At 44.3% G+C, this 15,695-nt stretch overlaps 1 protein-coding gene across 8 annotated transcripts; it reads left to right on the top strand.

Annotated features, from left to right (window-relative positions):
• The first annotated feature begins 22 nt into the window (after window positions 1–22).
• Window positions 23–15,641, top strand: LOC118506968 (katanin p60 ATPase-containing subunit A1). 8 transcript variants are annotated; one of them, XM_036044805.1, is made up of 6 exons: window positions 4,735–5,656; window positions 5,768–5,840; window positions 12,309–12,787; window positions 13,094–14,024; window positions 14,089–14,322; window positions 15,071–15,624. In XM_036044805.1, the coding sequence occupies exons 1-6, from the start codon at window positions 5,461–5,463 to the stop codon at window positions 15,267–15,269; spliced, it is 2,112 nt and encodes a 703-aa protein (XP_035900698.1). In that variant the 5' UTR covers window positions 4,735–5,460; the 3' UTR covers window positions 15,270–15,624. The 8 variants fall into 8 exon arrangements, with proteins under 8 accessions (XP_035900702.1, XP_035900700.1, XP_035900701.1 ...); XM_036044806.1 differs by having other exon boundaries at window positions 4,736–5,602; XM_036044809.1 differs by lacking the exons at window positions 4,735–5,656; window positions 5,768–5,840 and adding an exon at window positions 23–399.
• The last annotated feature ends 54 nt before the right edge of the window (window positions 15,642–15,695 follow it).

Below are 15,695 nucleotides of genomic sequence, written 5' to 3'. Positions count from 1 at the left end.
CCATTAGTGCCCCGGATGTTGTACTAACGATGGTTTATCGCCATAGTAATCTGTTGATGCTCGATAAACACACTCTACGCACGCGGACGCTGGCATCGAGCAGCTGGACCACGGCAACAGAACGACAGTTGTCGCTTGCCATCGCGTGCAGAAAGAAGACCCAACCGTTACGCTTCGGTCGTGAAGAACTGTCCCCAAAATGTGCTTGTAACAAGTCTGCGCTGTGTTTTAAGTAGTATAGTTAAAGTATGTTAAGTGTTGTGTAAAGTTGATCGGACGATCGCAAAGTTTAGCACACCTGTTAAAACGAGAAGAGATGTTGTTCTCATCGATACCTTCACTGCCGGAGCTGTTCGACAATGGGGCGCCGGACCGGGTGCTGTTCCGGCGGACGAGAATGTGAGTAAAAGTTATATTTTTAAGTAGAATTTTAATAAGAAACATACTATTATTGTGCTGTATGCCAATGGTGAAATTTCGTTAACGTAACCCAAACTAACCTACCCCGATGTCAATGTCGAATCGGAATTGGGACAGGTTAATGGACTACCGGAAGTGGGTCAAGTATATCAACAGACAACAATCGTTGCGATGAGCATTTCGATAGGGAAAACTTTTGAGCGTAGTCTCTCCGTTGGCTTCCGCCACGTTGATGATGATGATTGATTAGCGTTCGTTAATGGTTCGATTTTGGTAGCGATTCCGTGGAATGGAACCGAATGTGCGGGAAGGCATTCTGCGTCATAGTCATCCATGTTGACCATGAGCTTAGGAAGACAAGTGGAGATCAGATCTAATGCGTTTTATTTAAATATCCATTTCCTATATAAAGAAGTTTCTATTTATGATATAATAATTCCAATAGTCTCCAAGCCAATCCTGGTGACAATCGCTTGTGGCGCTAGCAGTTGCTACCGCTTTTTCCATTTTAAACTTTCTTTCGTTGCCACTAAAACCTCGAAAGGTTTCGGCGTGCCATTTCTGGCTTTCTGTGACTTCATTGGACCGGTAGATGTATAGTCGATCCCGCGTACGAGAAGGCGGTCTAATTCATTGATACATTTTAAACAGCAGATATTTAAAATAACGTCTTTTTAATTTAACGGTCCTCCTAATGATGGGCCACACTCAGACATGTCTCCCATCGACCCGGCGATAGAAACTGACCATCGCGTCGTTAGCCCCATAGTAGAACACGAAGGCAGAATGCAGTAAATGTAATGCCCCCCTATGTGCATCGGTCAGACCGGACCCATCCTTTTGCGAAAGGAAACCTGTCCGTCAGTCAGTCAGCCAGTCAGGCGGTCGGCTGCCGGTACTTGCAATCTGCGCATGTCCTTACATCGGGCAAGTGTCAATGTGCTCACCCTCGTGAGTGCAAGTCTACGAAAGATTCGGACGCAGCAGTGTATCGTATCTTCCGATTTCCGCAACTCTTCCGACGCGTCACAAGTGCTTGGGTGTTCTATTTTAAGACGCAGAACAAGATCCTTACTGACATTGGCGTGGAACTATTGTTTATCGGCAGCATCCGCACTCCGGTCCGCAAAACTGTCTTCACATATTGGTGGCTATAGTTCCTGTTGCGGTTGTTTGCTTTATGTGGACACTCCTTTGGTTGATTAGATGTGGCCGTAAATATGGCAGTGGGTGCTATCATTGTCAAGGTTTCGTGCTGACCAGTTTGCTTGCTCTTAGTTCGTTCTGAGAGAGGTCTTCGGTTGGCCGTCTGGCACGTTAATTGAGTGAAATGTGATGTGGAGGTGCTGGATGCTGATGTCATTCCGGGTCTGTAGGAAGATTCGGACTGCTGTGCTTCTATTCATTAAGTGATATTGAAATAAATTCTAGTCGCTTTCGGCTTTCGAAGTGTGGTGCAGTCTGTCTATGATAATGTAGCATTATAAGTGCAACGTATAACGTACGGGATAAAAAGGCTGATACAGAAAAACCAATGTGTGTGTCTTAAGCGAGCGAAGCAAGAAGCCTTTTTTCTCTCTCGGTCATTTTTGTAGGCAATATATTGTGCACGGAATCGATTTTTGTATCCACACACCGCTGGACTGCTAGTTTAGCCTCTTCCCAGTGCCAAGCCAAACATCCTGCTTCATCAGCGTCTTATGTGCTATCCTTTTGGAGCATTTAGTGGCGAGTGTTTGTGCTGTGAGGCGTGAAAGATGAGACGAGACGAGACGTACCGGCGCATCACGCGCGAAAAGGTGGTAGTCAGAGGCAACACCACCATCCGGACGCTGGATTCAACAGTTTCCTTTCTGCCAATCGTAGAATCGTAAGTATTGGCCGTGGTGTAGCAGCGAGGGATGAAAGCTCTGGAGATTTTAAGGGAGGGAATTATTTATTGACTTAGAACGCTAGCTATGGATGAAGGTAGGCTAGTGTAGGCGATAATGTACGATTCAGTGGAAAATATCCTTCCTGTTAGAAAGGCTTCCAAACACCTGCTCTAAGACTGGCAACAGTTACCAAACCATGCTTTTTCCCTCTAATATTTTGTAATGTATTACCACTTACTCAATTCCTTAGTACAGTCACCTGATGCCTTATCTTTAATGTACGTAAGGCAAGAATAATTGGTTAGAGTTCTACCTTTCCTTCAAGCACTTCAATACGAAGAGATTGTGAAAATAGGGCAAGCAGAGAGATTTCGTAGGTCTTTCTTCTGATTTCATTTTTTATTTAACTTCGTTAGCTTTCGCTCCATGAAAAAGGGAAAGTTTATGGTGTATAGATGTGAAAGGATACTTTCCAGGGTTGCACTTTTAGAATCGATTAGTTATATTACTTTTTAAAACATAAAATTGCCTTTTCACCTCCTTCAATTTCTTGTGCCAATTTTGTTTATAGTTTCCCATATAGTTTGGTTCTCGTCCCGAAGTTTTTTTACGCTTTTCAGTGTATTTTTGGTTTTTCTTCGCGATGTTTTGACGATTTCTATCATTATTCTTATAGAAATCCATCGTGTCGAAGTTTTGTTTTACTATTTTTGAACCATTTTAAAACTCGTATTAACACTTTCCGGAACACCTATTTTGCTTTACAATACATAAAAACATATAAAAGATGTACAAAAATGTGTCTAGTAAGTTGAGAAGAATTTGATCTTCTTCCTCTTTCTTGGCACAACCTTGAAAGGCCTCGGCTTGCCATTTCTGGCGTTTTGTGTCTTAGTTTTACCCGTAGCAAAAGTAGTCAGCCCTGTGTAAAAGGTGGCGGTCTGGATGGGATTTGAATATTATACACCTTTTTTTAAGAGGCGAATGAGGTTTCAGAGACCCAAAGCCTATTTAAATAAATTAAATATACGACAGGAGCTTGGTTCAAATCCCGTCAGGGTCGTTCCCGCGTAGTGAGGACTGACTATCCAACTATGAGGTATCAAGAAGCGGTAGTAAGCCAGAAATGGCAGGCATGACCTAAGAGGTAGTTAGGCCAAGAAGAAGATGATATTTATTTTTTGTCAAGAAGAAAATTTGGCAAACCTTATATCAAATGAACGCAATTTTGGCAAAAAGTTTCGAAAGAAAACAAATTTATTAATCAAGAGTGCTCGCCATCCATATGATCAGCATTCCTTATGCTAATGTCATACAATAATCACATGACATTGCCTCCCTGGTGTTTGCCTTTTTCCGGGCATGGTCGGATGTAGATGTTGGATTGGTGTTGTTGTTGGTATTGATGGCCAGTGGTATTGTGGCTATAGTTCTTTGTATCAAGTCTTTGCTTTTGGCCCAGAGTAATTAGGTTTGGTCACAGATTGAAGAAGATGGGTTTGTATAAATATGCTTTAATATAAAAAAAAATCTGGAAACCCGTAACAAAAGCAGTGGAACCAACGCAAAAATACCTAGCAAACGATCAACACACCCCGGCAAAATCGTAATCGTCAATAATTCGGGGAGTACCCTTCAAGCTTCATATAGTTGGAATGAACTTAGTGTCTTAAGTTGACACTATTTTCGAATATAAGACTATTGAAATCGCTCAATGCGTCCTCATGATCCTCGCTATATAAGGCCAGGATGAGGTAATAAAATTATTAATAACAGGTTTAATGAAATTCGCTAAGGTATAACTATCCGCAACAAATTATCACCGCGATGACCCGCTTCATGGAACAAAACAATCCGTCATGGTTTGTGGGACAGCAACCATTCCTATACTGCTGCGAAAAACAATGAACCAATTCCCTTTCTTGAAGCGTTAACCGTATTAACTCATCACAAAACCATAAATCCAACGCCATCCTTAGCGATACACCACGTTCGCGCTCCACATTTCGCTGCGTGAAGCTGCTCCAATTTGGGTTCCCCGTTCAGACGGCCAAGAGTCGTGCTAAAAGTAGCCCTCGAGCTGCTGCCTGGAGAGCAATCGATAGTGTACTCCTTTGCCAGGGTTGGGGTCCTTTGCAGTTAAGACCAAATACCCACCGAACGCAACGTCTCCAACAGCACCTTTGGCCAAAGTCGTCCACAAAGAAGCGTCCCCTAGAGAATTGTTGGTGCCTCCAACTATTCCCACCTGAAGGAGGTGTTTTTTAATGGCACTCACGCAACGTACCGAGGTTTTTCTTTCGGTGCGCGCAGTAAATAGGGTGCTGGACGACGATTGTCACGTCTTCACACACAGAGGACCAGCGGACCAGAGGTTTACCTAGCCAATGGAATTCATTAGGCCTTTGGGTGTTTGTGTTCTAAAATGGTGATTTCCTTCAGGCTTGGATTGAAGCTAAACTTCTAGCCCAGAAATCTTGAACATGGGTCCTATTCTCCGAAAACACGCGACTTTACCAATGCTCCAAGAAACAAAAATACAAAGGTAAAGAGGTAACATCACGTGAAACACCACCCTACTCCAACATTCTCAGGGGTCCTGTTTTTCACGTTTTCCTTTACCACCGTCTCGGACGTCCCCCATCGGACGAAGTAAATAATACCGTCCAGCCCGCCTTTTCGTGCCCGTTTGCGTGTCACCCGAGCACACACACACGCGCGCTCTTCGTCCTGAATTCATGGGGGAGTCAACGGAAACTACCGGCCGACTTCTCGTCCGGCACTCTTCCTTCGCCACGGAACGCCACGGACATTGATCAAGGGTGGTCAGTCGGTTGCGGTCAAGCTGGGTCCTACTGTTACCCGAGCCGCAGCAAACGTCAGTTGGCGTTAGGACGTGGTCCGGTTCGGTCGCAATGTTTCCGGCTCGTGACAGTGTGTTCGGTGTGTCCTGCGTTCAGTGGCCTTTGGTTGGTTGGTTTTGAGTGCGACATAGCCAAAAAAGAAGATTAAGTTCAGTGCATGTGCCTGTGACGACAGTACAGTGGGGAATTCCGTTTTTCGGGCATATAAGGATATTCTGAGTAATTAAAGTACAGCTTCATCGGTCGGAAAAACCACTGCGGGAAACCTTGCCGCACTTTTTCCCGGAGCCCGTTTCACCTGGATGCTGGTACAGTACGGTGGTGCGACCGGTACACGGAACGGGGGCAGCAGTGCGATGAACGAGTACCATCACGGTTACCATCCGTCGCACGGATACGCACCGCAACCCTACGAGCCGCCGACCCACGGCCACGTCGGCACCGGTAATAATCTGCTCGAGGCGGCAATCGGCCGCCCGGGTCCGGCCGTCACACCAGGTAGCACAAATCACCACAACCCTTCTAATGCAAGCACCTACAAAATGTCTCGTAACGTTTCCAACTCGCACCCGGCCCTGGAACGGTCCGACGTACACGTGGAATACGAAGTCGCCGTCCCGATACACAGCATCGAGTCGATCCGCCACACACCGTACCATTCGCTATGGAATCTGCACGAGTGGTAAGCGATGCTCTCTACAAGATAATCTTTAACAGCAAAACCAGCAAAAAATAAGGAAAGCTTGTGAATATTTCTTAGAACACTCATTAATCCGCAGCTGCCCCTACAAAGTCTCACACCTAAAGGGTCTCTTTTGGACATGATTTTCGACTTTCACCTTCACTGCTCTTGCGTACGATCGATCAAAATCGATGAAAATGTAATTGGCAGCCGTTAGCAACAACGCTTCCCGCAGCTCGAAGGTCCGTTTCGTTTCGACCATTCCACTGCTGCTGTGTGGGAATTTGTATATAAACCGTCAACACTTTGCCACTTTACGCTAATCCAAGCTCTAATCGTCCAGTCTCGTGTTGTGGGGTCTGAGCTGTGTGTGGTGGTCAAGCATAAAGAGCGGCGAGAGCGACCAGCAGTATACAACGGACTGCAAATGCCTCTCCATCCTGTGGCACTTGTGGGATGCATGTGTATTGGTTGGAAAGGACCTCATCCGATGGAAAGCCAATGTGTGTATGTGTGCGCGTGTTCTGAGGCCCTGTGGAAGTAAATAAACTCCAGCCACTGTGAACTGTGAGCAGTGGAGTCACTGGCCGCTTGGTGTTGGTGTGGGCAAGTCAGGCAGTCAGGGTTTGATGAACCCTCCGTGGTGCTAGCTGACCACTGGAAAATCCCATTCTTAGAGGTTGAATATTTCAAGCTTCCTTTGGGTCTTCGAGCGTCGGCTTAATCGCGATGGAAGTGAAATGACGTGACGTGCGTCAGCGAACGGAAGGTGATTATAGGGTCTCGGAATGAAAATTCCTTTCATGTGGAGCTCGTTTCGTGAATAGGAATATTTTTAGGTGAATTATTCAACGAAATTTTGTTATATCAAAATACGGGAGACTGTATATAATTTAAAGGAAATTCCAAATCCGTTAGAAACTTTAGTAAAATGATTGAACTCCACTAGAAGCTTGTGATCCCCTAACCACTATTGCCATGCTCGCAAGCAATTATTCTTCTAACCAAACCCGGTTGGCCTAATTTTTTGCCTAACCAATTTGCAAACACAAACACACACATCGGTTGCATCGGGCCAAGGGGTTTGTGACTAAAAGCTTAATTTCTCATTGAAATTTACAACCGACCATGCCTCGCTGGGTACGTAATTCTTTTCCGCTTTTCCCGAAAAGTTACTGCTCCCCGGGTCGGTGCAGTAAATTTCGCTTCCCGTACACTCTCGTGGTCAAACAATTGGTTTCGCGATACTGCCTTCCTAGTGAAGAAATTTGTCTTCACTACAACCGGTTCAGTGATTTCCGGCCAGGAAGTCATTGTCCCAGTTGGGGTCTGCCGTTGGTTCCGTTGTGGTTCACATGTGTGTGCGTGTGTTTGTAGTTGGGAACCACAGCGAGAATTACATAAACCGACTTGCAGCGTCATACGCTCACCAACACCTGTGCCTTGCGAGCTGACGTTGGGCATTCGTTGGTTCCTTCAGACCAGCAGAGCTAGAGCACGTGGCCGACCGGCCGTTGGTCCGGTAAATAATTGATCAGTGAAAGGAAAACATTGGCCCACGGAAGGGGAGAGTGAAAAATTAAACTTCCCACACACACACACGGAAGTACACACGCAGCCTGTTGGGAAAAGGGTTCGTTGAACTCGTCGTTTCCGTCGGTAAAGGAAAGGAAAACAGAACTGGTCCTTGTTGATCTATCCGGTCGTGGCTAGTGCAACAGTGAAGTCTGCACCACGAATAGCAATGCAGCAATGTTGCTCAGTGTCTGTGTCCCTTGTCCCTATCCCTTAAAGGAAGGACTACCACCGATTGATGGAGGTGTGTTGAATTTCTGGACGGCTCCGGATGAGACCAGGCGAATCAGAAATCTGAGCCGTAATTGATATAAATCACTCTCTTTCAGTGACCGGAAATTGTTGTTTCGACGCTACCTACAGTACGGCTGACCGTCTGTCCGTTCAATGAACTATGATCGTTTGATAGGGATAGGTTTTCCAGGGTGCTATCGTTATCTGTTTGTTCCATCTTTTCCATCGCCTGTGGATTAAGGATGTAAAATCAATCAGCAACAGATGCAACGCTTTATGTATACACGTTATATACTAAGCCATATCCATAACCATACCCATGTCAACTGTTTCGTGTCCTCGCGTCAAACTTTTTTGACGACGGCTTCGTCTACCGGGCCAACTGAAATGTGAAACACGCTAACGAAGGTCACCAATTACAACTCTTTTGGGACTCCTGCCTAGACTATTATCATGCTATTCGAGTGGAAAAACGGGAGCTTCGCTGAGACACAATCAACTTGTTAGTCAACTTCTTTTTTTTTTTGTCGCGGGGACAATAGTAAAACTAAATCGGCCATGAAAATGTTCGTTTCAGCAGTATCGTTTCGTTTTTCGTGGGGAACCCACTCCGGAAATGGGGCCACACTGAAGGACGTGAATTGCGTAAAATAAGTTGCCGAAGGAAAATAAAAAGCTTGAAGGAAACATGGACAGTTCCTATGCAAATAAGCAAATCGTTTCAAAGAAGTAATCGAGCTGAATTTATGCGTCTGATGATGAGTTGTACCGCAGTATTAAAGTTATGGTTCGAAAGTGATTCTTGTAGTTCTTCCGCATTTTGTTTTATTCGACCCTTATCAGCACACTATCGGGCATCAAAAACATCCTTGAGATGAGCGCTTGCTGGAAGGAGACCAACCTGGACTCGAGATTACGTTTTTAATGTGCGTGCGTGTTGAAGGCTACTTCATCAACGTACATCCCAGTACCTTGACATCGTTTCGGCGTTGAAGAAATGTTTTCGGTTATTGTGGGCCGTTGAAAACCGGACGTTCATTATATATTTCCACGTTCATCATCTTCTACTAGCACCGGGGGGGCATTCTTAGGGGGGTCTCAACTCATAATAACTAGTTGCACGCAAACGACACCGTGACCGATGGGTCCCCCTTGTTGCCGCCAGTACCTTGGCCAGCGATACGCTTTACGAAGTAACCGGAGCAGTGAACCTAGCTCCGAAGGTCACAATCGTCGAAGGATAACTTTGTACCTGTATGTAAATAAAATATCCACAAGAGTCTGGCTACATTAAAACCAATCAAATTTGAGGATAATTCTTTGTGTTTCAAACATTTGGAACGCACAGAACGTAGGGTCAGTGCCGTACAATCAATTTGGCGTGTACAGCAATCAATGTCCCCTCATATGCATAAAGGAAAGTAGTAGCAACCCCTTCTTTGCGATCTTTATCGGCCATTTGCTGGCTACAGATGGCGGAAACTTGACGCGCTCTGTGCACAAGGTCTTTGAACTGCGGATATCATTTGTCAGGCCACCGAGGAGTCTAGCGTTACCCTGGCCACCAATTGCTGAGTGCTTTGTCAAGCGTCTAACCTCCGGTCGAGTACATTAAGCTGTTCAGTAGGTCATGCGACGATCGTGTATAATGTTTTGTTTAATAAATGGCAAAACAGGAAAGCATGAGGTGGAATATTTACATACATGCACGGTGGATTGTTTTTCAGCTCCCATCCATGGCTATAAAAATTAGGTTAGATGTGACGATGTGTGGAACGCGGGGTTCGCATTTCTAGGCGGGATTTATTTCACTATCGGATGCGATACGGGGCAGGTTTGTTTGATGTACGATATGTTTAAGGAAATGCAGATCATTATCCTTGTGGGGGGTTTGGCCTTGTGACAATTTGCTTTTGACGCTGAGAATAGATGGTAATATTTTAAGAAACACATTGGTTTAATGGTCAATCGTGTTTTGCTTTTTGTAAACTGGTGCTTAATGCTTCACAATTTGATTCGTTAAGCTGTAATAAAGGCACATTGTGTACAATATTTCTTATAATAATCATAAGCATCATAAGCATACAACATTTCTTTTTAATTCCAGATGGATATAAAAAGAATTGATTCTGTATGAATCTATAAACTAATGTTTGTCAACAGACAAAACATTCTTTAAGACGAAACATCAAAAATTACAGTGGATATCTAAAAATGTCTATATCAATCACAGTGGATCCCTAACGATATTTATTAAAACAGGCAAATAGATGGATAGGAACGTAGCGAAGAAGCGCAGTGCATTATTTTGAATAGCTTCTAGGCTCGTGGTCATGCCGACCATATAAGATCTAACTGAGCTTAATCATACCACGTTGTTGGACAGTCAATCAACATTTTGCTCAGGTAGAACCCACCAACCCATTGGTCAGGTGGAAGATTCCGTTCCTCTTTAAATAACAGTTCTTGAATGATGATGAAAATGATTCGGTAGTGAGACAGGGCCTTACTAGTTAGTCAGTTTCATGCTTTACACTAGGTTCTTTCAGTTTAATTACGATTGACAAAAGCTATATTAAAATTGGTATTGAATAAGGATACCTGGGATGATTTAGGGTGAACCTGAATAAAATTTCGAAATTCATAGCATAAACCTGTTAGGTTCAATAATTTGAGCGCTTTTTTGAGTTTCTTTGGGGAACCTACAAACCTACCAAATTCATTCTGAAACCGCCTGAACCGTTCCCCCGTACACAGAACTTACTTATTCAGCAACGAGTTAAATAAAATAAATTAATTTTTTAAACGCATTTTTTGTCCAAAGGCGAAAATGGAGAGTAGAAAATATGGCTATTGAAGCTAGTAAAAATTGTTAAATGATAAACTGCTGTGATTAAACGCTGTTACGTGAGTTCTCTGCGATATCTTATCCTAATTGCGATTGGGAAAAGCGAGTTTTAGTACCCCAAATTCTTTAAGCAAACGGAAAAATAAGTATATTAAATTTCGTATTCACAATGTTAGGCTATTTCTGAGGTTGGTAAAATATGACAAAATTATAGATTACCTATTGTTTTGCTAACTGTCCGACTAATATCCCCTATTTCTTCTTCTGCACTGCAACCTTAAATAGGTCTAGGGTTGTCATTTTTGGCTTGCTTGATTTAAATTACATGGGTTTTTTTCAATAGGAATTGTAAACAATTCCTTAATTTAAGTAAATGGTACCTTTACCAACACTATATCTATCACACTATAACACTATATTTATAGTGTGTTAATTACAGCAATACGGCCAGACCGTTTCCCATGAATTTAAAAAATAAAATAAAATAACTCATTATTATTTCTCACTGCTTTTATAATCGATTTCCATACTACTGGTTTTGATACTTTTACTGGTTAAAACCATTCCAAAATAGTTATAGGGCAAACTAAAAATACCAAAAATTATCCAAACTTTTATGAAGTGTTATCAACATCTTTCATCTGCATCCAATTTCATTTTCGTTTAAAATTTTCCAAATCTTTGCATAAATAAATTTGAAAATATACTTAAAAGCGACATAAGACAGTAACTATGAAATAACAAAGCTTGATCGTGTTTAAGTTGAATATAAGAGTATACATACAAAGAGTATAGAGGCGAAAAGCATAAAAAATGTTCGATTTTTTATTGAAATTGTTGTACTTTACTTATTGCCTTTTTTGTTTCAAATGAAATTAATGTTATATGGGGTTTAAAATTGACATAAAGATACTGAGAATCGTTTTCCTGATCGATTCAATGGTAGGACCGTTTCATCTAAATTCGGCTGTAAAATTTTACAGGAAATAAGAAAATTTAATTGATTTGATGAAAATATGCATAATGACCTCAGTTAGACGATTAAAAAAGGTGATTTCTTTCTGTTGTCTGTGGCTGTAACTATTCTCGTACGTAAAACACTTATTTAAAAAATTGCCACTGATTGAATTTGTAGGGGATATTTGAACATGATCGTTTTGTTGTCATTCAATTAGAACGACCTGATTGTATTGGTATTTATAATAATGTTTTTCTATTTTTCGATATTCAATTGCGTGAAATAATTCTAGTTCCTTGGTTAAGGGCATATCTACGATTGAAACGTAGAGTTAGAGTACGACGTAGAGATCCATGGGATTAAAAACTAAATTCACGCGTAGAGCGTTTACAGCTACACAAATTAATGATTTAAATTACTAAACACGTTACCCTGAAACCAAACTGAAATGCTACGGAAACACTAAAACTCTATTGACCTGCTAATAGCTACGCCATAAAGTTTTAGTGTTTGAACTGAATTGAATTTATATTACCCTTAGCAGAATATTCCCAGAGGTTTCTCGAAATTAAAAAGCTCTACCTACTTCGAATGACCCCTCTATCTTAGCTGACCTCCTTCTGAAGTAAAAAAAATGTAATATCTCCTCACTAACTTGCTGACCCACATTTTATTCAGCTCAAAGTAACAGTTCGCGAGCTTTGCGTTTCTGTCCGATTAGATGCTCTACATAGCCGCCGCCGTTAAGTAGCTCAACTCAACACCCACCATACTAACTGACACTTTTCTTCTACACTTTGTACTTTTTCTTTTCATGCCCGAAATCGTGTCTGCACCCCACTTCGTACGACAGTTCCGCACCATCCACGTCCGGCTTCCAGCATATGGCCCGCATGATGGACACTTTGATCCTGGATAATTTGGCACCGTTCGCCTTTACGAAAATCACAACCACGCACCGTCCGACAAGGATTGGCGGTGGCAGTGGTGGAGGAGGGAGTGGAAGTGGTGGCAGTGGTTCTGGCAGCAATGGTGTCCCCGGGGGAGGAGGAGGAGGCGGTGGTGGTTCTGGTGGTGGAGGAGTCGGTGGCGGTGGTCTCCTGGACCATGCTCGTACTGTTGGACCGCTGGGAGGCATGGGCCAGGAAGGGTTGCTGCGGAACGGACCGGGTGGGCACGGAAGCGGCGGCGGTATGGGCGTGAAGAAGGCAACCAGCACGAGCAACGTCAGCAATCTGATCGGTGCCGGGACGGTCAGCACGTCCACGATTCGGGTGAACCTGCAGAAGAACAAAATACCGACACAAGGTCAGTGCGGTCCGCTACCTGGTGGTGGGTATGAGCTTCCTTTAACACCAATTAGTGGTCAAAGTGGAGCACCGCATCGGTAAAGTAGGTCCCACGGCGGTCCCCTAAGGCTGGAGTCTTAGACCGAACGTGTGACCAACATTCTTGGGCTCTTGGGCGTTGAGGGCGTCATAATGAGCGCTGACACACTTATGAGGTCTCTCGTGCTACTTTGCCCGCCAAATCGTTAACCTCAATTCCTACCTCAATTCTAGATAACGAAAGCCCGTACCACGGTTGTTTGGACAACTTTTCGGTGACCAATGTTTTTTGCTAATGTTTTCTTTCCAGAGGTCCATCCGAACCCGCGCCATGCGAATCTGGCCTCCAACGCGTCCTCACCGCCAACGGCGACCGATTCCCGCTGGATCTCGTCACTTCGCCGACGCGATCCGGAACTCCAACCGACACTGCCCTCGATCAATCACTCCAATCACCACAGTACCTCATCGCTGACCCAGCAAAACAGTATCGGCTACACCAGCTCCTCCAACACGCCCAACACGGATCGGCGCAGCAGTCGGACCAGTGGACAAAAGTCCTCCCTTCGCAAGAGCCGCTCGGTCGAGCGCATCCGGGCCCGCAAGTTGGCCACCTCCAAGATCAAGGAACGGCCCAAGAAATCGTCCTCCGAAGAGGGTGGCGGTTCGGACGATCAGGAAGTTACCTCAGTGGAGGAGAACTCTCCACAGCAGCAACACTCGCCTGTCAAGCGTGTGGAAAAGTCGAAGATGTTTAACGCGATCGGTTACGAACCGCATCTGATCGACACGCTCGAGAAGGACATGCTGCAGAAGAACCCGAACGTGCAGTGGAACGATGTGGCCGGGCTGAATGAGGCGAAAGCGATCCTGCAGGAAGCGGTCGTGCTGCCGGTAATACTGCCAGACTTCTTCCGCGGCATTCGCCGACCGTGGAAAGGTGTGCTGATGGTTGGACCACCCGGTACCGGCAAAACGATGCTCGCGAAAGCGGTCGCAACGGAGTGCGGGACGACGTTCTTCAACGTGTCCTCCAGCACGCTGACGTCCAAGTACCGGGGCGAAAGTGAGAAGCTGGTACGGTTGCTGTTCGAGATGGCCCGGTTCTACGCACCGAGCACGATCTTTATCGATGAGATCGATTCGCTGTGTGCGTGTCGGGGTAGCGACTCGGAGCATGAGGCAAGCCGGCGCTTCAAGGCGGAACTGTTGATACAGATGGATGGGCTGAATGCGGCCAAGTAAGTGTAGATGGGAGAAGATTCTTGTGGGGACGTAACATTAAACGTACATACCGTTTTGCAGTGATGATAAGGTTATCATGGTACTGGCCGCCACGAACCATCCCTGGGATATCGATGAAGCATTCCGGCGCCGGTTCGAGAAACGCGTCTACATTGGTCTTCCGAACGATAACACTCGCAAGGCACTGTTGGAGCTGTGCCTGAAGGGTGTGAACATTTCACCGGATTTGAACACGGACTCGATAACGGAGCAGCTCAGCGGGTACACCGGATCCGATATTGCGAACGTTTGTCGGTACGTATGCAGGCATATTTCCTTACGAGTAACTCCTTAATGAAGACTTTTTAATCCTCTGCCTAATTTAATGAAGGTACTTGCAAGCCGCTCTTGATTTTCGCCGAAACTCTCAAAATGTTCACATCAGACAGTCTTATAAACGTCCGTTTCTTTTATAGGCACGTTTTTAAGAACTCTTTTGATTATGGACTCCATACAGAAGTTTAAATATTGTATCGCTAAATGATCTTAGTTTTTCTAAGACTTCCTTTTGAGGGGAATGTTGATTGGGTTGTCAATAAAGTTAGCAAATCGATGAGCTGTCGTCCATCAGTCTGTCTTGCGATCCTCTCTAGCTGCGATCTCCATCCTCTCTAGCTGAATATATGCGAATCCTCTCTAGCTGAATCTTCATCATAGTTCAATCTCCTCCAGGCAGGAAAATGTTTAGCGAAAATATACTGGCGCAAAGTTTAGTTCTTCCGGTAAATTGTCCACTGAATCTTGAACAGAGTTCAGATATCTTCTTCCAAGCGCAAATGGACCTTCCAAGGGGTCTGGGTGACGACCTGAAAAGCTCCTGGTGAATATGGTCGTCCAATGTCATCTTCATGGCATAACCAGCCAACCGAGTCTAATTCGTCCCTATAAATAAGAGCTTTTCCTTGTATTGGGTTCTCCATTGTTTTTCCACACATACAGAACAGAAAAAATCTTTTAAATACATTAATAATTTTCCTTCATTTTTTTTTTTACTTCCCAATAGCGACGCCGCAATGATGGCCATGAGACGGCACATCAACGGGCTGAGCCCGTCCGAGATCAAGATGATACGCCGGGAGGAAGTCGATCTACCGGTAACGGCACAGGACTTCCAGGACGCGATGGTAAAAACGCGCAAATCGGTCTCGGCGAACGATGTCGCCCGGTACGAAACGTGGATGGATGAGTACGGATCGTGCTAGTGTTACGTGTAGGAATGTGAATCTGGCTCCCATCGGTACTGGAGATGCTCAAAACCTTCAAACCCAAAAACCTCCTCGTACTCTAGTGCTCTAGCTAAGACAATGGACGTTTTGTAATGGGATTCGTTTGCTTCATCGCCGGTCCGGTTCGGTCTTCTTTGGATCTACGCACTCACACCGGTCCAAGCATAATCCAAACAGACCACGTACGAACGATCGTCTCAGTTAAATAGTTATCGAATGCTTGCGAGATCCATACACTGATTAATTTATTCCGTTAATTTATTTGTTGTAAACCATACCTGTTTCCTTTTGCATACGAATAGTCCAATAAAACGCGCTCATGTTAATCACTTATTTGGTGGTATCGTATTGCGTGCGTATTCTCTTCTAAAGGCATTGATATTTATCGCTTCCGAAATAAGA

This window comes from Anopheles stephensi, chromosome 2, assembly GCF_013141755.1.
Source record: "Anopheles stephensi strain Indian chromosome 2, UCI_ANSTEP_V1.0, whole genome shotgun sequence".
In the NCBI taxonomy this organism is placed as follows: Eukaryota; Metazoa; Arthropoda; class Insecta; order Diptera; family Culicidae; genus Anopheles; species Anopheles stephensi.
The sequence above is the reverse complement of the archived record's forward strand: the minus strand, read 5'-3'. Positions and strand labels throughout refer to the sequence as shown.

Excerpts from the sequence above, each read along its gene's own strand:
- LOC118506968 (XM_036044803.1), top strand. The coding sequence starts at position 5,461 with ATGCTGGTACAGTACGGTGGTGCGACCGGTACACGGAACGGGGGCAGC. Across the intron at positions 12,788-13,093 it reads GTGCGGTCCGCTACCTGGTG|AGGTCCATCCGAACCCGCGC; the intron begins GTGGGTATGAGC and ends TTTTCTTTCCAG. Across the intron at positions 14,323-15,070 it reads GATATTGCGAACGTTTGTCG|CGACGCCGCAATGATGGCCA; the intron begins GTACGTATGCAG and ends ACTTCCCAATAG.